The sequence below is a fragment of the Thunnus albacares genome, chromosome 15 (genome assembly GCF_914725855.1).
Source record: "Thunnus albacares chromosome 15, fThuAlb1.1, whole genome shotgun sequence".
NCBI classification, from domain to species: Eukaryota; Metazoa; Chordata; class Actinopteri; order Scombriformes; family Scombridae; genus Thunnus; species Thunnus albacares.
Genome location: NC_058120.1, coordinates 163,529 through 184,834, shown reverse-complemented (window position 1 = coordinate 184,834; position 21,306 = coordinate 163,529). Strand labels below are relative to the sequence as shown.

General features: G+C 37.2%; 1 protein-coding gene across 1 annotated transcript in view; it reads left to right on the top strand.

The window, feature by feature from the left end:
- nrxn3a (neurexin 3a) overlaps positions 1–18,557 on the top strand; it is a 283,641-nt gene extending 265,084 nt beyond the window's left edge. Inside the window, exon 24 of the mRNA XM_044375060.1 lies at positions 16,459–18,557. Within this exon, the coding sequence (XP_044230995.1) occupies positions 16,459–16,763 (305 nt within the window). The 3' untranslated portion in view covers positions 16,764–18,557. The remainder of the gene's footprint in view (positions 1–16,458) is intronic.
- Positions 18,558–21,306: the final 2,749 nt, after the last annotated feature.

Below are 21,306 nucleotides of genomic sequence, written 5' to 3'. Positions count from 1 at the left end.
TATAATTTGGAAACCATTTTTGCGGTCGCAGCGAGATCGAATGTCATCTATCTTACCCCGCACTGTCTTTATTTTGTCAGTGTGGCTGTTGTCTGTCTGGTTTGTCTGAAAAATTTGTCAAGTGATTCTGTTCTCTGTCGTAAGTCTGTCGTGTCTTCTTTTCAATTAATTTCATAAGATGGCAATCAAGAAGGGTTCTTAAATAGTTAATACCATTAGATATCTGATGAGCAAGTAATCAGGTTCTCTAATTTTTCTTGGAGACCATACAATACATACAGAGACCATAACAAGGCATACAATACAGTGCAAAATCAAAGGTCAGCAATCTTAAAAGTTAGTCAACAGGTGACAGGAAAGTGAAAAACAGGAAGATCAAACTCTGGCTTAGACTTTGTCCACACTAAATGAGCTAAATGTGAAAAGCACATCCACATTTAATTTTCAGGTTGTTTTCATGCCAAATGTACCTGAAAAAAAAAGTCCAAAAAAAAGTAATAGCCATGTTGGTCCACAGCACAAAACATCTTAGTTTCACACTAACGGCTCTAAAATTGTGAGATGTCTACATTTTTTTGTGGCCTATTCTTTTTTATTGGCCTGCGTCCACATCAAGTGACTGTCAAGTTTCTGTCACACAAACAAAATGGCTGACATTTGTAAAGATACTTTCAGCATTAAAATGCGTTTAGATATCATTTCTAGCGAGAAATGTGTATTTTACTTTTATAATCTTCGTTCAGTGAATGTACATGATGTTTAATTTGTTAGTTATTACAAAGATTCTTTCACGTCCCACCAAAAATTGTTTGTTATGGTGGTTGCTACGGACACAATCGCTGAAATACATAGCTTGCATGTTGTTTGAAAAAATGTGTAGTTATCTCAGCTATTATGTCATTTGTGTTATTTTATGTAACTATTTGATGATGTTCTTTCAATAAAAAAAAAAACATAGATTTTAGACTGCCCCAGGGATGATGTATTTCTTCTTTGGATTTCTGACAGACAGCATCAATCTGGTGGATGGACCAGAGGACCCGCTGCCAGGAAGTAGCCTATTTTCGATAGCCCACCGTCAATTTTAATGATATCCTCAACATTTCTCGACACTAAAAGACTAAAGTGTCCTTGATAACTCAACAATATGTTACATTAATGTTAAGGACATCCATTTTAACTATTTCACCTTCGATTCTCAGAAATCAAGTTTTTTGTCAGTCTTTGATAGCTTCATCACCTATGAGCTTCAGATGAAGCAGTCTGCTTTGCATTACAAAATTTTTACTTACTATTATATCTTGTATTTACTTTTAAATACTGGATTTATTCCAAACTGATTAAGATTTTTGTGTGCAACTGGTTCAGTCTCCCCCGATTCACACACACACACACACACACACACACAACGTTGGCTGAACAAACATTTTGAATCCAGAACAAAGAAGCTCCTTAAACACAATTTGAAGCGCTGCATAACTCCCAGAGACACTGAATACCAACTCAAAACCACATTTCTAGAATACTAGCTAGAATATCTGAAATAAACCAACACTTACTTTTTCTTAACATAGATCATCTAGATGCAGTCTAATTACTTGTTCAGCTGCACTAGATATTTGATATATACAGTAGATATATATTTTTATGACCAACTCTACTCTGCAAACTATAAAGTTTGCAAACTTTGTAGTTTACTTTGCAAACTAAAAAGTTTGCAAAGAAATGCAACTGTGGTGCTGATTTGTATCAAGCTGCATGGCACAACTCTAGGAAATTGTAGTTTTTAAAAAATGGAAGTTGTAAATACTGAGTTGAGAGTACACTGAGGAGTTTTGGGGGTAGTAAACACATAAATCAGATTTTAAATATCTAATTGTTAAATGGGTGTAAATTAATTTTAACCATATTTTACCCATATTTGACAGCACCCCTAGTTTTTGACTATACTCACATGATAGCTGAGCTCAAGCCCTCTCTGTAACAGTTGGTCTTTCAAACATGCAACGAGGTCAAGGTTCAAAGGTTAGTATTTCAGAGCAGGAGCCATGTAGAATCTTCATACTGATATATGTTACTCTCAAGGTCGAGACTTTTCCAACAATGTATTCAGTTTAGTTCTACGACAAAGTCTTAATTTTTTCATTGCATGGACACAAGTAATCCCGGGCCTAGTTTCAGAGAGAACTTTGAAAGCCCAATGTATAAAATTCAGCTTTTTCTTCATCTGTTGTTTTTTCTTTTTAGTGGAAATAGTGACCAAAATGAGTCATCTTCAGAGATTTCAATACTGCTGACAATCTAGGGCATTACTACAGGCTTGTGGGAAGGCCTGAAGTGCTTGGGTTATAGTTAGGTTATATTAAAATTAAATTGAAATTTTAAAATCTATTTACAGAACGGAATAGTAGTAATTTATATCCATTTTGAAATGGGATATTAAACCTGAAATGAAATATTCACTGTACAAAGGAAAAATGGACTGTGCGGACAAAGAAATAAAGTTGATGAAATATATGAAGGTGACAAGCAAAAATTACATGTGACGTGTATAAATAATTAAACTATGTCATAGACAGTTGAATGCAATGCACAATCTAAAGTCCAGTTTGATGAAATATATGAAAGTGACAAGTGCACACTGTAAAAAATGGCTGTGAAATCCACAATAATACTGTGTGTCTACAGAGTTAATTACCGTGAACTGTGAATATTTTACAGTATAGAACTGCATATTGGCCTAAAAACACAGTAATCAACATGATCACAGCAGTGAGCACACTACTGTAGAAAATCACGGTAATAATCCCACTACTGTAGAAAATCACAGTAAACATTATATTACTGTAGAATATCACAGTAACCATAATTTTACTGTAGAAAATCACAGTAACCATTATATTACTGTAGAAAATCACAGTAATATCCATACTACTGTAGAAAATCCTCAAATTCATGGTGCAAATTAAAGAATTCAAACATTAGTTAGAAATAATTATTATATTATTATATTCATATGAATTCAAATACCCCAAGATAGCCTTGTATCTTCACACTTCTGTAGGCTGTTACTTTTCAGTTTTTAAATTTGTCTTAATGTTTATCAGGTCATGACAGGCTGTCTGTGAAGTTGTGAGCTGATTGGTTGAGCCAAAGAAATGCGTCACGTGATCTCAAATTTGAATACCATTACTGTCAGTCTAGGCACCAAAGTTCTTCACTGCAGCCGGTTTGGGAATTTTTGGATTAACTAGATTTTCTTTTTTTTTTTACCTTAAAGGATTTTCTTTTAAGAGTACTCATGTTCTTGTCTGTTTTTGTTCAGTGTTAAGTTGTCAGACGGTATCATAGATGGATTATATGGACTTTCTGACATCCTACAGCTTGCTACCTGTAACATTTGACTACAGAATACTCTGAAAGGACGCAACAAACTTGGAATATTCATAAATGAGCGCTAGAAGATATGGAAGACCACAACTCCCCAAGAGCCTGAGACATCTGCTCAACAGATACTTGAATACTTGAATATATATTTTGCCTTGTGGATGGTGCACTTCTTGCAGTGGTGATTGTGGTGAGGAGTAACGTTAGCAGTCAGTCTGGAGCAGCAACAGGAGTCACCGACATCAGCAGCTGATTAGTAAGTGTCCTCAACATTAAAACACTCGGTCCTGACTTACACCAGACATTACACTAAGCTAGTTTTTGTAGTTAAATTATTGACATCAATCTCTAGCTGCTCAGAATTGTGCTGTGCTAACATTATTTTGTTTGCTAGTGCTGACAGAAATCCATAGTTAACCTGACTGTGCTTTATGTTAAACTCAAACAGCTTCATATTACAAATCTAACTTGTCAATATGCCTTAATATGCCTTACAGATGTTAGCTTTGTATCTTCTGCGTTCAAAGGGCATGTGAGAGCCCCATGAAAGGACAGTTAATTAAAAAGTAATCACTCTCAGTAAAAATAATGTTTTCTAAAGTCATGCATGGCTCTTAATCCTGATGACTTTCTTCATCTTATTTCTTCTCCTCACAGGTGGTGATCACTCCTGCCGATGCCTGAGCCCAGTCTCTCCCCATCATCACAGGTCTAACTGTGCAAGGTAAGATTTAAAATCCACAGACAAAGCCAATTTAGTCAGCACTTGTGGCAGGTGTGCTTGTTATATTATGCACCTGTTTCAGACAATTCATATTTATATTTTATATTTATTTTGGCTTAGACACAAGCACCTCAGCAGTCATCTGCTTAGATCTGTTCTTGTGTACTAACTCAAACAAGCAATGCTTTCTCTGTTGTGTAAATTTCTTAGTTTTCACAGAGGAAACAGTACTTTAAGGTAACAGAATTGTTGTAAATTCAGTGTTTGATCATTACTATTCAGGAGAACCTGAACCTGAGATCCTGTATGCCACCACCTTGGCTGTCCTCTTCACATTTTACTATATGTTCACAGTTGAATATCAGAAGGAAACAATGACATTGCAGGAGTCTGTTCAAAAGGTATTGCTCATCAACATTTTTACATCATATCCTATTTCCTTTACATTCTGTATATGTTTTCCCTGTGATTGCTAAGCTTGCCATTAAGATGTCTTTAAAAGTTTGTTACAATAGGTAATTCAAATCTTGTTATGTATAACCTATTCTGCAAAATCTTACTTCTGTGTTTGACTGTCTTAAAAACTTTTTTCTTTGATCATAGCTTGGCTTTGATCATAGCTTGGCTATTAAAGTTTTTCTGTCATCTACAGTGGCTGTCATTCAATTTGCTGAAGAACACAAAGCAGCAGTGGAGGATCATAGTGAAATCACCCACTCCTGACCTGCAAGGATCCAAAGCCTTTTGAACCAGCGGACTTGTGTTGCAAAGTGGACTGAGGTGGGCTTTTGGACTTTTTACAGACCAGTACGCATCCACAAACACCATTTTGAAGACTCTAAGAACACCTGTCTACCTGGTGACTTGACATCTCCCACAGTATCCATGTTTAGATTACCCAAGAGTGTTTTGTTTCAAGGCAATTGCAGTGTCTAGTATATTGTCAAGTTCAGTGATTCAACTTTTTTTTTACTTGTAATGGGCTCAAGAAATGACATTGTTTTTTTTTTTTCATGAGGATTTGTATTACTGTGGCTACAGATTTTCCATGGGCGCAAGCCACATACTCAGCTCTGCTGCTCATCCCACAAATGCATGTTCCTTACAAATGTGGCACCATTTAAAAGGGAAATAAACAGGCTTTCCAATGGTATAAGATTAATTGCCAAGATGCATTGTTACAACAAAGAAGTAATCTACCAAACACAAATTTCCTTACTTTTTGTGCTATGTCTATTAATTTTACTGCTTTTCAGTGTATGCGCATTAGCAAAAAATATATTATGACAGACTTATATGGTCCTGGAGGCTTTTTTGTATAGCACATTGGGCTGGACTTGTGTGTCAAATTTCAGGTCAATTGGACTTATGGTGTGAGGGGTATGGTCTTTCCAAAATTTAATTTTTGGGCCTTAATTACAACCCCACCGTCTGGCCAATTGGGCTCATATTAAAGAGTATGGTCAAGACCTGCTCTATGTGAAAAGTGCTCTGAGATAACTTTTGTTATGATTTGGCATAATACAAATAAAAACTGAAACTGAAATATTTCTTGCACATGCATATCATTTCCAGTTATTGTGCCAAGGTTTTAGCTTGTTCCAGCTCACAGCAATTTGAGCCACAGCAACCCCTTCGGGGTTTGAAATCCTAATAATAAACCTGGACAAACTTAGAAGGGTTCTAACCCTTCGGGGTTTGAAACCTAACAAAAGTTTTGCTCATGGGTGATGTAGCCAATGGGTGATGTAGATGTCAGCCATCAACTGACAAAAAAACTTGATTTCTCAGAATTGAAGGTGAAATAATTAAAACTGATGGCCTTAACATTAACTTGTCATATTGTTACGTTATCAAGGACACTTTTGTGTTTTAATGTTGAGAAATGTTGAGGATATCATTAAAATCGACAATGAGGAAAATGGGCTACTTCCTGGCAGCTGGTCCTCTGGTCCACTCACCGGACTGATATGGTCTCTCAGAAATCCAAAGAAGAAGAAATACATCATCCCTGGGGCAGTCTAAAATCTATGTTTTTTTTATTGAAAGAACATCATCAACAATTACAAAAAATAACACAAATAACATAACAGCTCACCACACAACACAAAGACAATGGCTACATTTACATAGACCCTAATATTCCACCAAAAATCAAAACAATGGTAATAAATAATCAGAATAAAAATACCTCATGTAACCACCTGAATTGGAAGAGACTGGTCTGATCCGGCCTGATTGGAAGGAATTTTCAATCATTTTGAGAGGGGTTGTGTAAACCTTTGATAATCTGTTCAATAGGAAAATATTAGCGCCCAATTACCATGTGAACACATAATCCGGTCACTTCTCTGGAATAAATATATTCTTTCTGTCCATGTTTGCACAGTTTGGGGTATCATTAGGTGATGTAACAGTAGAGAAAGAGAGAGAGAGCGTGGAGTATGAAGTTAGCACACCAAAGTTAGCATGCCAATAGAACAGAATAGGCCAAAAAAATGTAGACATCTCTCAATTTTTGTGGACCAATGTAGCTATTACACATTTTGATGTGAGACTGGGTTGTTAACAGAAATAAAACAAAATTAAATCAAGTAACAACAGTGCCTCTCTATTCAATAACACTTTTTAAAAAAAATGTATTTAAACCTTCATTTATTCAGGTAATTTCACTGAGAGCAATGCTCTCTTTCTCAGGAAAGCCCTGATCACATTCACACACTTACACATTCACACCTGGAAGCTGCTCAGTACAAACACGATGTGATCTGCCAGCTACTGAGGGGCTCCACTGGAGCAGTTGGGGTTAAGGGCCTTGCTCAAGGGCACCTCAGTGGTAATGAGGTAGGGGCGAGCGCTGCTTCTTCACTTTCCCCACCCAGATCCTGCCAGTCTGGGGGACTGAACTGGCAACCCTCCGGTCACAAGCTTGCTTCTCTAACCTTTAGGCCACCGCTGCCACAATGGGGAACTCTCCTCTTGCAGACAACTGGTGTGTTTCAGTAATTTGGTATACCCAGGAACAGAACCTTGAAGACCATATATGGGAACTGCAATGAACTACAAATCACACAGTTCTATTGAGCATTTTCTAAAGTTAGGCAAACATTGGTCTCCTTTCATTTCCACTAGAGCATAGAAAGACAAGTGCCATCTTATGCAATTCCTCTCTGATTATATTTTTACCTACATGTGCAGTCCACATGGTTCATGTGGGATGCATAGACAAAATATTGAATCATGTGTCAAAAGAGGATTAAAGCTGATATCCATAATGTTTTTCAGTCAATACATGTTCATATATATCCTTCTGAGTGGTGGAGATATCATAAAACATACAGACCACAGCTGTGGTTTGACTGTGGCACTGTTTATACACTAGGATTGTTTGTTTGAGTCTAAACCTGAGTCTGACTGCCAATCTTCCCCTGGGATAGCTGCTGCCATCACACTGGTTAATTGGTGTTCTGAAGGTACATTTGGATAGTGTTTTCTTTGTCAAAGTGCAGATGTTAACTACCATTGCTAAGAAACAAAATTGGTGTCTGTTTCGGCATATGTACAATATGTGGGCAAAGCAATGTGAGCACACTTGAGGGAGGTGCAATTACCCCATGGTCCAAAGACTTGTAAAGCAAGTGCCCCTTTTTCATTACCTGTCCAGGTAAAAAATATTATGTGGCATCAAATTGGACTTCAGTTTTACATCAATGAGGGATTTTATTTATCTTCCTCTAGTGGTAATATGGTGTTCTGACAACACACAAGCCATATCGCAGTTCAAGTGGGACCAGTCACAGCCTATGTTTTTTGGTCTGCACCCTGAATTTGAAAAGGTATTTCTCTGGGGCAGACCTCTAATGATTTGAACCTAAACATTACTGTGAACACACCACTGGACCCACTATAAACTGCTGCTGAGAAATATAGTAAGTTATAGTAAGTTTTGTTTTGGCAGGTTCAGTCATACCTTGTCATGGTTGTCATGGTGCCAACAAGTGAGACGTTAAATATAAAATGCTTGTATTTTCATGCAATTCAAATTCAACGCTTAAGTCCCATCAGTATCTGATTTCATCAGTTGGAGTAAGTTTTCCTTTGGCAGGTTCAGACAAACTGCAGCCTCCATTCAACTGTTATCTTTGGAGCACACCTGTTATAGATATCAGCTTTAAGCTTGTGATTTGACTCTTTATCATACTTGAGTCCTGAATCAATTGCATTTCACATATAGAACTTGACACAATATTGCAAACATATGTTTCGTGTTTTTTTGTTATTGTTGTTGTTGTTCTTTTTCCCCACTGCTATTAGTTAAATTTGACCTGTGTCCCAATTGCATACTATACAATAATTCTTATTAAACCAGTTGTTGTTGTGTGTGTGTGTGTGTGTGTGTGTGTGTGTGTGTGTGTGTGTGTGTGTGTGTAATTAAGTACACACACACACATACTGAGTATACATGTATACTCAGTTTGCATGCTGAATTGACTTGATATTGTCGTGACATTGATACTATTGTGTCACAATGCGATGCTCAACAGCACTAGAGGATAGCTGGCTGTAGCCTTCTAAAGTTGCAGTCTGATTGATGTCCTTCTGTACACATGTTGTATCATGAGTATCACATGTTCTTTCTTGCCGTTACAATCCGTTACATTAAATTCATTAAATATTAGTTTATAGTAAGGGATTGGGACACAGCGTCTGCCATTTTGGTCAGTCTTACCTGCCCCCAGTTTTCTGTGTTGTTTCTTTTCTACTCTACCTAAATGCAACTTACTTTAAGCATGCATGAACATCCTGCAGTACAACTAAAATAAAACCAAAAAATAATAATGATAACCCATTCTCAGCCAGTACCGTCTCTCTCTGATGTACACCCAGACTGCACGGCCGGTCCATGTCTAAAGATTAACATTACAGATAGATTTGTCATCAAGAAACACATGAGAGAGGAGCCCGTCCTCCAGTCGAGTGCCTCTCTCAACAGTATCTGTTTTCTATTGTGTGCATCTGGTTGTAGTGTGTGCAAAATTTTAAATGGCTTTGTTCTTTCATCTTCACATTTATTATTTGATAGTTTTAACAGGTCATATTTTTGTATTAATCCAATTAATCAATAACATTTTGGTTCTTATTATGGTTTTTGGCTTATTAGATATGTTTGGTTTTATTTGTTTAGTTTTTTGTTTTTGTTTTTGTCAATCAGATAATACTTAAATCACAGTGTGAAACATTTTTTGATATAATTTGACATTTTTGGATTTGGAACTACTTCAGTAACTAACTTGTGTGTTTGTTTGTTTTTTTTTCTTACTATATACTTTCTTGATAAATATTGAATTTAAAAAGTAAACATTTAAAACAACAACAGTTGCACATCAGCTTTATTTTAGGAATTTTATAAGCATATGCCCAAGCCCACAAATTAGTAGGTGAAGCAGTTCCAGATCCACTTCTTACATATCTTCTATTTTCCTATTTTGACAAAACAAATAAATCTTTACTGAATAATATTTTGACTGTAAGACAAAAAAACAAATGAACTGCATGGCTAAGAAGTTGCAGTTTAGGGCTTGTCAGACTTGTCAGTGTTAGAGTTCTTCTGTTCTTTTCTGTAGATGGGCATGTATATGCTCATTGTTTGTATATCCCCATCCCTTCCTTACAGCCAAAAGCTCTAATGCCGCCCGACCGCTTCGTACTGCCTTTACATGGACATGGCAACTGACTTACACTGTCACCTTCATCACCCTCATTTCCTGTGTAGTATGTTCATAGGTCCCACCCCTACTTCACCTTCTCCCTTGTCTTTAGAAATATTAAAATATAAATTCATCCATCCATTCTACACTAAAGAACAAATAACAATTTAAGCAAAAACTATAACATGAATAGATTTTAGATTCTATTGAAGTCTATTGCAATGAAAAAAATGTAGATACACATTTTTTGTAAAAACAAACAAACAAACAAACATACAAAAAACAGGAAAAAAAACATAAAAAAACAGAGTTATGGTGTTTATTTTTTATGTTATGTGGTGTGGATGTATGTGTTGTTGCCTCCCTGTACCGTCATGTTTAAAGATAGAACACACTCTCCAATGGATAAAAATGATCTTTAACGGTACCAAGCAGCTCTCCAACATTGTTATACAACTTTTCCTTTGTAAATTCTTTTCTTCCTGCCTAAATCATGCGGGCAATATGTTGATGTAAGTTGACAATATATGTATGTTTTCATTCTCTTTGAAATGGTTCTTAAAGATGCAGTTTGTAAATTGTGAGAAGTGGATCTCAAAAATTGTATTCTTGGTGTGTCTCACTGTAAAAGCAAGGAAGCTAATGAACATGGTAGGTGTTACATGTAGCAATTTTAGCTATGTCACATCATTGAATTGTTACTGCATAATTGATTCAGACAATATTAAGATATAAATAAATGTGGTCACAAGTAAACCCTGTATATCTTTATGCTTCAAAGCCATAGGTAACACCACCAATTCAACAGTTGTAAACTGTTGCATTACAGGTGGAGAGTTTCCTAATATGAATTGCTGCTCCTGCTGCTCCTCCCTGGACTTTTGAAGCATTTAGATTTCTGCATATTGAACTTTTTAGTGGGGCAGCTAAGTGCAAAATCATTCAGATGGTGATACAAGCATGAAATTTTGCATGTGGCTCACCTTCAAGGTGCTTTTTAAAAAATTAATATTAGCCAAATAAAAATCCAATATGGCCACCATTTGTCAAGATGGCCACCAAATTATGGTTACTGGATGCAATTATCGTCATATAATCAAAACAAACTGTCCAAAATTAATATTTGAGGGGTCATGGAGAATCTGTTTCCCAACATCTGGGTTTGTAGGATGGATTTGTTCATACTTTTTGGAAGGTTTAAGACATTTTATGTTTAAGTTGCCTAATATTTTACTTGATGATTCTGTTTTCATGGTAAGTAGACATCTGGATGTATTATAGTGTATTTATTGAACTTTAGAACTGGCACACACAGCTACAAAATGCAGTACAGCTCAGGCCAGACCAGTAGCATTTGCATCTTCCATGGCATTCATCTTACATCTGCATTTCGTCAGCTATTGGCAACACCTTGCAATAGGTTAGAGACTCATCCAGCAAACCTTCCATCATCACCATGCTTTTGTCCAACCCTATTCACAGGGATTTAGGTACTGTGGCCTACATGGAGTTCTTCTCTGAAGTCTGCATATCAGTGTCATCAATGACTGGTGGATGTTGGCTAGGTTTTGAGAAGACAAGTGTGGCCTGATCATACCCATTCCAAGTGTCCCAAGCAGACGTATTTCCTTTGCCTCATAATGCCGACACCACATCACAATCACTAAAGGCAGAACAGAATTCCTCTCCCAAGTACGGAGCAGATCTCATGAATGGCTTCATTTCAGGCTTCATCCTTGACCAAAGGCATTCAGCAGTTTTGCAAGACCCAGCTCTTTCAAGGATGGAAGACACAATACTGCTATTACAGTCACATTGTGTCATTGGCTTTAATCATCAATACCTTGTTACCACTTAGGACTGAATCTTTTGCATACACAAACATTTATTTATCTGCCTCTTCATGAGTACAAGGAGATACATTGTTCAGACACATTGCTTGATTGGACTGTGCATTGCCCACTTTGGTCACAATGATTGTATTTATTATTTGGATGCCAACAATTTTGTCTGCTAGAGAATGAAAGAGCTCTGATTTGTTGATGTTGTCTTGCAAAAAGTTGAGCCAATTAATGGGTGTTTTGGTGAGGTCTGTCACCCTCCTTCTCATTCCCGTCCCTTGCTTTGTTCTTGCCTCAGCCCTCAGACTAGATGCAACGTAAACATCAAAACAACTGTATCTGAGTGCTTGTACTTTGTCACATAAGCCTCTACTGCAGGAATACCATTTTGCATGGCATACTGACTTAAAGATTTTGTTGCTAGGGTTGCCAGGATATTCACCGATGTTGAGCCATCGATGACAGTAGCATCTGCCACTAGTTCAAGATCTGGCATCTCGATTTTGGATTCAAAGATCTCTTGGTTACATGTAGCTGTCCATTGTCACTCAGAGAGACAGGGAATAGAGTGTTTTCATGCTGAAAGAATTGTATTACGTCATATGCCCTTCTTTGACAAGAAATGAAAAGTTGAAAGAAAAGATGGAAGTCCTATTTCAGTATTACTTTTCAGAGTTTCACAGCAGTGATGTCACCAGTGTACCCTTCACTCATTACCATTACAGGTGGATTTTCAAGTGGCTTTATATCAACTAACCCTTGATTTGGTGCTTGTATCACAAAATGTTCAATTCTAGCAAAATTTGCACTTAGCTGCCCCACTAATTCTCTTTACTCTTCAGCCACAGATGCTACAGTTGCTCAACACAAAGCACCTCACAAATGTTCTGGCTGTACCATAGGATTAAATTGGATCAAGGGAAACCCTGCTGATTGTTGGGAATATTTTTAAACTGAATATAAGCTGACTCACTATTTAGAATTTAGTAATACTTTACATGAACACAGAGTGCTACATGTAGTACCTTTAAGAAATACTAACTACATCAGCGACACTGATCATAATATCATCTGTTTGAAGCAGCATTTTCTAAAAGCTTGCAAACTGCATCTCTGATCAAGCTGTGGACATTGACAGCTGAATAAGTCTTCAGTTCAATTATAGAATAAAATGGCATTTGTTTGATCTAACAATTTGTGTGCTTGTGAATGTATATGTTGGTGTTTGTGGTAACGTGTGAGTCGCAGAATATAACTTGGACTATGCGTCAAATATTCAGTATGGGCATGCACAGTGGATGTTTTTCATGTCAATGGCAGTTTGAATGTTCACACCATTAATACCTCCCTGAGATTACATTTCCATGATAAGAAAAACCAACTTTTTTGAATTTCACCTTAAAATCAGTTGTAGCATTTGTCAACCCTTGTCACCAGAAGGTTTACAGTGCCATATTGTTATGTGCAGTCTTTAAAAAGGCTAGTCATAACTGTTGCTCTTGTTTTTTGGGTTGTTTTTTTTTGCTTTAATGTGCTGTTTTACTGAACAAGAACAATTTTAAAAGCTGTTCAATTGCATATTATAATTTGTTCTTTCACACTTCATTCAGAATCTACAAAGACTGAAGAGATACAGATGGAGTTTGTAGATGGAGGGGAATATAGAGCAACATACTTTAGTTACATTGCTCAAAAGGTTGTGGTTTGAAGCTGTTTGTTATTATTAAACTGTAGTGTTGGGTAAAAGTTACTCAACCCAGCTCAATCAAAACCCATTCAGCCACTTCCCCACATTACATAGCCTGTACCAAATGCAGGAAAAAAACAATGAGACCTCATAGCTTAACAAGCAGCTAGTGCAGAGGTTGACAGTATTGACTCATCACCAACAGTTAGCTTAGCTATAATAATGGTATGGATGTGTTCCAACAGATAAGCCACAGGATTCATACACCTTCCAACTCTAAACAAAACCTAGGACATCCCCAGATGTACCTGTAGCTAAGAAGACACACCATTTAAATAAGACAAATGTAGTTACCTGAAATTGCAACCCCTAGCTGGCTCCCACGCCCCACCTCCAGCCCCTGCACCGAGCTAACAAGTCCCAGACCAGTCTGCCCACTGAAGACACATGGGTATTGCTCCTCCCATCCAGCTCCTGGTAACAGAGCCAACAGACCAACCCTGATTAGTGTAATGCAACTAACTCAACCTAACTCTGATTAGTGTAATGCAATTACTGAATTTAAAATTTTGAGTGCAGTCAATAACTGGTAAACTATTTAAGAATCCACTGTACATGTTACAGTAATGTGTATAATATGTTACACCTGACAGTGTTGAATGGTTTGCTAAATGTTGGTTATAAGGAATTACCAACAGCAATTTTACTAACTGTAATAAGTAATTTTACCAAGACCCATGTTTAAATTGTTTAAATAGTTGGAAAATTAGATGTCTGTTGTTCTGTAGTCATACCAAGATGGTCAAATGGAACAAAATTTTATTTCAAGTTTATGATGTGGACAAAAACTCATCTATAACAGGCCTAGCAAAAAGTGATGTGGTAAACTTATAGCACAGCACACCGTAGTAGCTTTCTATGGTGGCAAATACATCATAGAGATTCGATTATTTGCAGTTTGAAAGAACTGTTCTTATGTTATCTTTTTTTTTTCTTTTTTTCTTTCTTTTTTTTTTTACCTTTTTGACTGTGGTTAAAAAGAAAAATTGTTTTAAACTGTGTAGTAGGAGCATGTATGTAAGTGGATTAGTTAGGAAACCTGTTCTGGTGAGCAAGGGCTTAGAAATTTGACTCTAGAAGGGCTAACAAAATGAAGCTGTTAAACACACATTGGGATAAAGAATGTCCTTCATGACATCTTTCACACAGGCCAATATTTCACAAAGGGTGAGCATTCAGGTGACTTTGCTCTGCCATTAACATTGTTTCAACTTAAAATCAAAGTTATAGTTAAACAGCTTTTTTCTCGGTTACGGAGCTGATCATACGGCAGAATAATTGTCCCTTGTTGAGTAAAAACTGAACAGGCATTTTTTTCTAATTGCCAAGAAACAGTACGGTGAAAAAAAAGAGGACTCCAGACTATACCTTTTTCCAGAGATGATTTGCACATGATAATTAGAACTGCTGTTTTTACATAGAATTATTTGGATGTTTAATCACTCTAATGACAAATTACCTGGCATTCACATCCGATTTCATGTCAGCCCTGATTCACCAAGATTTTCTTTTGGGTTTAAAGAAAACAGTAATTTGCATCCTTATCCTAATAATTATTTTATAGAGGGTTTTCTCATTTTTCCTCTTACTTAGTTTTTAAAAATAGTTCCATCTTCACTATTCAAGGTGGTAGCCAACTTGTGCCAAAACAAACTGGATGTTTGTCTCCTCTCACTGACGTTAACTTTAAGATTGAGATCACTTTTACCTCCAGAACAGCTCTGCATCTGAGAAATGTTTGTAAAACTATAACCACATTTTTTGGTGTTATCATAAAAAAGCAAGAGGTTTAAGATGATCAGAGAGCCAGTAAGAAGTAACACACATATCAATCATTTCTATTATCATAGCAATCTGTATTTTGGATAATAAGTTTAATTTTATCTAAATTAATGTTACTGAATGTGCTGTGAAATAGAAAGAAGTTTGTTACATATTAGGAGTTTATTCAAAGTTTTCCTTCCTACTCAATAATGGGATAATTTGTATTTAGCACATAAAGTTTATTAGTTTACATTTGAAGATTTTACTCTCCTTTAAAAGTTTCTTAAATGATATTGAGAGAGAATTAAATATACCTAACTAAAGTGACCACTTTGATATAAAAAAAAATATATGTATATCAAAAAAAAAAAACCTTTTATCTCTCTGGCTCATCCTTACACACCTCTTAAGCCTTTTGACAATTATATCAGATTATATCAGAAATCAAATCTGTGACATACCTATTTTTTCAAATTGCTTAAATCTTGATATCTTAAATTGATATGTAAAGTTTATTTTCATGGATTTGGATTAAGTCATTGCCTGTTTCGTTTTTCTGTCCATATATATATATATATATATAATTAATTATATTTCATAAAACCCCCATGCTGCCCTCTAACATTACTACCTGTCTTTCTCCAACCCCAGGAGCTGAATTAGTCATCTCAGTACTTGAGGATCCATTAGCGCACCCCCCTGTAGCTCCTCGTGCACCCTTCATTCACACTCCCTCAACACACCACCCACTCCTCACCATTATTGAGACCACCAAAGAGTCCCTGTCCAAGGCCACTGAGGCGGGGGTACCTTGCTTGTCGGACCGAGGCAGCGATGATTGTGATGATGATGGCTTGGTGATATCGGGGTATGGCTCTGGGGAAGCGTTCAAGTCTAACCTGCCCCCTACCGATGATGAAGATTTTTACACGACCTTCTCCTTGATAACAGATAAGACCTTGTCCACGTCGGGCTTTGAAGGTGGCTACAAAGCTCACGCGCCCAAGACTTTTAGACAAAACAAACATTCAGTCTCCAGACGCGGTAGGACTACCACTACCGCCATACCACTTACCGCCGACCAGAGCCGCACCACCGCCACCTCTGCCTTCACTGCCACCCTCCACAATGCTCCCGCCAAACAGCTGGCTGGCAAAATGAATAACCGCGAGCTAAAACCCCAGCCCGACCTAGTGTTGCTTCCATTGCCCACATCCTTTGAGGTAGACAGCACCAAGCTGAGGGGCCCATTAATAACCTCCCCCATGTTCCGTAATATACCCACAGCACTCCCCACAGAACCGGGCGTCAGGCGTGTTCCAGGGCCCTCAGAAGTGGTTCGTGAATCTAGCAGCACCACCGGGATGGTCATCGGAATAGTGGCAGCCGCTGCCCTGTGCATCCTCATCCTTCTTTATGCCATGTATAAGTACAGGAACAGGGATGAAGGGTCCTACCAGGTGGACGAGAGCAGGAACTACATCACCAACTCAGCTGTGCAGAGCAATGGCGCTGTCATGAAGGACAAACAGCAGAGCTTGAAAGGCAGCAACAAAAAACAGAAAAATAAGGATAAGGAATATTATGTGTGACTGTGAGACTTATGTCAACATGAGACAGTAAAGAAAGAAAGCACTAAGAGAACATTTACTTTCCGCAAGGAGCTATGACAAATGATGGTATAACATGGATGTGCTGAGTAGTTGAACTGATGACATGTACTGTAATATAAAGCACACTTACTATTGTAAGCATAACGAGAAGGCTAAATAGCAACTTTAGAGACCTTCCTCTTCTATCTGGTCAGAGACGTTATCAGTATAGAAATATTTCACAGCTACATCATTCTCCTAAGTGACTTTTAGAGCAATGTGATCCTTGGCATTAAACAAAAAACTTTTTTGTAAAATCACAAAAGGCTCATAATCTTGACCATTTTCAGCATGTAAGCGACATGTAGTGCTTAACAAGAGGGTGTCAGACACGCGATCGTTGTCAAAGTAAAAAAGGACTCTTGTATCAGAATACGACAAAATTTGTATGGTTTATACATAAAAGTGTGGTATCTTACTTATTTTTGCTTTCAGCAAATGAAAAAAAAAACAAAAAGAACAGCAAGAAATTTTCTGTGTATAAAATGAAAGCAAGTGAGCAAATTGCCATGGGCAGATCTAATTGAATCTGTTCACTCTGGGATCTGATGTACCACAGTTATTCTCATTGTCTGACAGACAGTGACTCACTTTGTGGAAACATGTGGTGGTTGTCTTGGTAAAAAGCAACTGATTGTAAAATGCATGCCATCCTAATTTTACAGTAAAGTACAGTACAGTAAAAGTCCAGTATACAGTGTTACACTTGGACCATGTTCTATCTAATGCCAAGACAGTTCATCATCTGATCAGAACTTAGCCCCTCCCCTCTTTTTGAAGCCCTCAAAGATATTAATCATGGAAAAAAATGATTCTCTTAAAGAAAAAGTCTATTAATGATGCACAGCAAGTGGTGGTCTTATCTTTTTGCAAAACTGTATGTTGGTTCATTGCCTATCATTCCGTTTTTCTATGGAGGTGTCAGGAGAGAGACAAATGCAGTACTACAACATTGTTAACAAATGTGTATACAGAAATAAATCAAATGGTGAAAGTGTGAGTTCTATCTGCTGTCACAGTCGACTGTGTCAAAAACAAGAAATTTGTTTACATATTTTATTACATGCTAGCTGTTGTAATTTGTAGGTAGGATATTGTACATATACCATGACAGTTGTAATTTTTTAGTATCTCTATTGTACAGACTGGACATATGGTTTATCAGCATATTTCATGACAAAATCTATTAACTGTTAATTTACATGGAGAAAAACTTTAGTCAGAATGTGGAGAATCATATTGATATTTCATATAAAATAAAAATGTATTGTTAGCCTAGAGATCTAACCAGAGATGTTTCTAAAGTTGCATGAATATTTAACTACTTGCAGTTGTCCAACAAATACAAGGTGCCCTTCCTTCTGTATCATGGCTTTCTTGTTCTGGGTTACACTAGTGTTATTTCTTTTTGGAAGAGAATAAAGTCAGAGTTATGACAGAGAGAAAAACAAAAAGGCTGTAATGGTTGGGGGTTCACAGTTAAGAAGAGCTGAAATTGTGGTATTTTTGTTGTTGTTTGTTGTTTTCTTTGTTTTTTTTTAATCGGACTGGTCACTTCAAATCATTGTCTTGTCATCTTTCTTATCATTAGTTAACATCTTGTTTTGACAATATTTTACTGTCCAATTATGTTCCCATTCTCTGCCATTGTCATTTAATACTTTGTTATTTAATGATGTGGAGGTGAAGTCTTTTTCTTGCCTGAAATTCAGATTTTTGTGTTATAATTGGTACTTTTCATAACCTTTTTTCATTACTTTGATAACAAATAAAACAAATTCTAAAATATCTTTTTATTTTTCTCTGAAAGTACACTGTAGTCCTTGGACTACAATCGAAATCCAATTATGCATTTACTTATGGAAATATGACACCGCTTTAACATTTTCCCTCTTTCTCAGCATGGAGATGCCCCTGAAAGCTTGTTTTTTCTCCCCAACTCAATATATACCAGAGATCAAATTTCAAGTTTTGTTTTTAAAAAATGGTTTGACAGTCAAGAACACCAATCTGCTTTAGATTTTGTTTCAAATGTTGCTAAATTCTGATTGGTGCAGTAAGGCTACTTGTTAGGGTGATACCATGCTCAATGATGGAGATGCATTATGGTGTAAAATAATGCACTTAGTCAATGTTTTTGCTATTTACTTTTAACTGTCACGACCTGACTATGAAGTCAAGACAAAAGAGAGGGGGACACAGGCTGAGGGCAAATAATGAGACATTTATTTAACTAAGAAGTACAACAGTAAACACAAAACTGACTAAGAATATAATGGGATGTGGTCATCAGTAGTGAGGGTGCGTGTATGCATGAATGCAAAGTGTCATGTGAGGAAAAGATGTTGAATGACTGAAAACAAAATAACATTGCACTGGGAGGAGGAGAACCTTGCAGCTAGAAAGGCAGGGTCTTATGGGATGAGAGTACCGGGTCCAGGTGCCTCCAACTACCTTGATCAGCTCTCCACCCTCTGGGTGCCTGCTGCATTATAGAAACAGAATATAAGCACAAGCGGGTGGACCGTCACATTACTCACTGGCAATAATGGACACTGGAACATTTTATGGTCTAAAGGGGTAAAAGGAACCTGATGGAGTAGGGTTTTTCTTAATGATGTTGAGGACGAGGAAGTGAGGAACACAGGAGTCCACAATCTGGTCTGAGAGGCAGTTATGTAAGTTTCACTGCTCCAGAGCAAACACACAAAAAACACATATTCTTGCTCCTTAAACAATTAGACATTTCTTCAACAAGTGAACTATAACATGAACAGCATTTTGAGAAATGTAGGGTGGAATGGGGTGGATGCAAGAAACAGGAGAGAGTAACATGAAGTCCTGCAAATATACTGTGTTAACTATAAAAGCAGAGTTCATAAATGTTACAACCAAGGCTTCACACAGAGTGAGACACCAGAAAATTAAGATGGATGTCTATAAAATTTAATTGAAAAAATACTTATTATTGCATACAGTTAAAGAAATGCAGGTGATAATAAGTATGAATGTTCTCATACTTCCTTAATGCATGTGTTCATATATTTTCCCCCAAGGCCAACAAAGGAATTTAGCTGACTAATATGTGAAGTTGCGACAGCTACAACAGCTCAGTTTGATTTATCTTTGGTAAGCCATGAAACTTCAGCATGTCCTCTGCTGTTGGGTAAAACTTCTTCCAGACGTCTAACTGTTGTTACTGCTTTAGCTATGTATTGTTGTATAGGATCCAATAAGATTTTAATGTGGGTGTTGTTGTTACTAAGTATTTGTACCTTTGTTTGATATGCCTCACGATCCAATAGGACCCTTCCTTTGTCCGCCTATAGAATGGTGAGCTCTGTCACAGTTCTCTGTTCTTTTGGCAGAATGTTTGATTTGGGGTGACATTGTTCTACTTAAAATCCTGCCTACATTTCCTGGTAAAAAAAAGGTCAGCTTTGTTCTTGCTTTTAATCTGTTGGCATGCAATCTCATAGTGGCTATGATTTCATGACTTCATGGCTTCTTTCCATGTTACTGGCAGCTGTGACTGAGCCAGGGTGTGGCGTGACTGCATCCAGTGGACGTCGGAGAGACCAAGGTCAATCTCATGACCTTCACCCCAGCCACCTTCTCCAGCTCCTTCTGGGGGATTCCATGGACTTCTCAGGTGGCTCTGGAAGAAAAGGTCCACAGGGAAGCACCCAAAAAAAACTGGGCTCATTCAGCACAAAAGCTCTGTCTACCATGACAGTCTGGTACAATCACATAATTGTCATTATGCACTAATCCCTTTGTTGAGGTTAAACCCTAACTCACTCCATCCACTGGGAAGCTTAAAGTCACATTCCAATAAAGGCAGCAGAACTACATCATCTGCTAAAAGCAGAGATCATCTCTCAGCTACAACACAATGCATCAGTTTAAGGTTCAGGAATGTTCACATAACCAGTAGCCCAGTATGATATAAGTATGATAGGAATGTTCCCTCAGTGTGAGCGATCATACCATGAGAGATATGAGATGATCATTTATTGATCAGTGTCAGTGTGAATAATTTCTTATTTAAACAGTAATGTGCTATAAACTTTCATGGCAGGGGACTGTTCTGAAAACCTTTTATGATGTGACCATGTTTGGTTAGGTCTAGGCACAAAAACAACTTGTATGGGTTTAGGGAAGATCATGATTTAGGTCAAAATAAGTACTTTGTTTTAAATTTAGGGTTAGGTTACGGCAATAACAGCATGGTTAAGGTTAAACACAATGTTAACCCATGTCTTCTGTATTAAAGTCTGATGGTTTGTTTACCCATCGACCCACGCCAACCTCTTCTGTACATGGACTTTGTCACCCTATAATAATGTCACCTGATTTCCTCCTTTGTTCCGATCATAATTACTGCTGCCACTAGAGGGCTTTTCTTCTCCAAATTTTTCTCCCAACTCATAATGCAGTGACTGCTTGGTAATGTGATAACTTGTCAAAACCAGCGACAAAC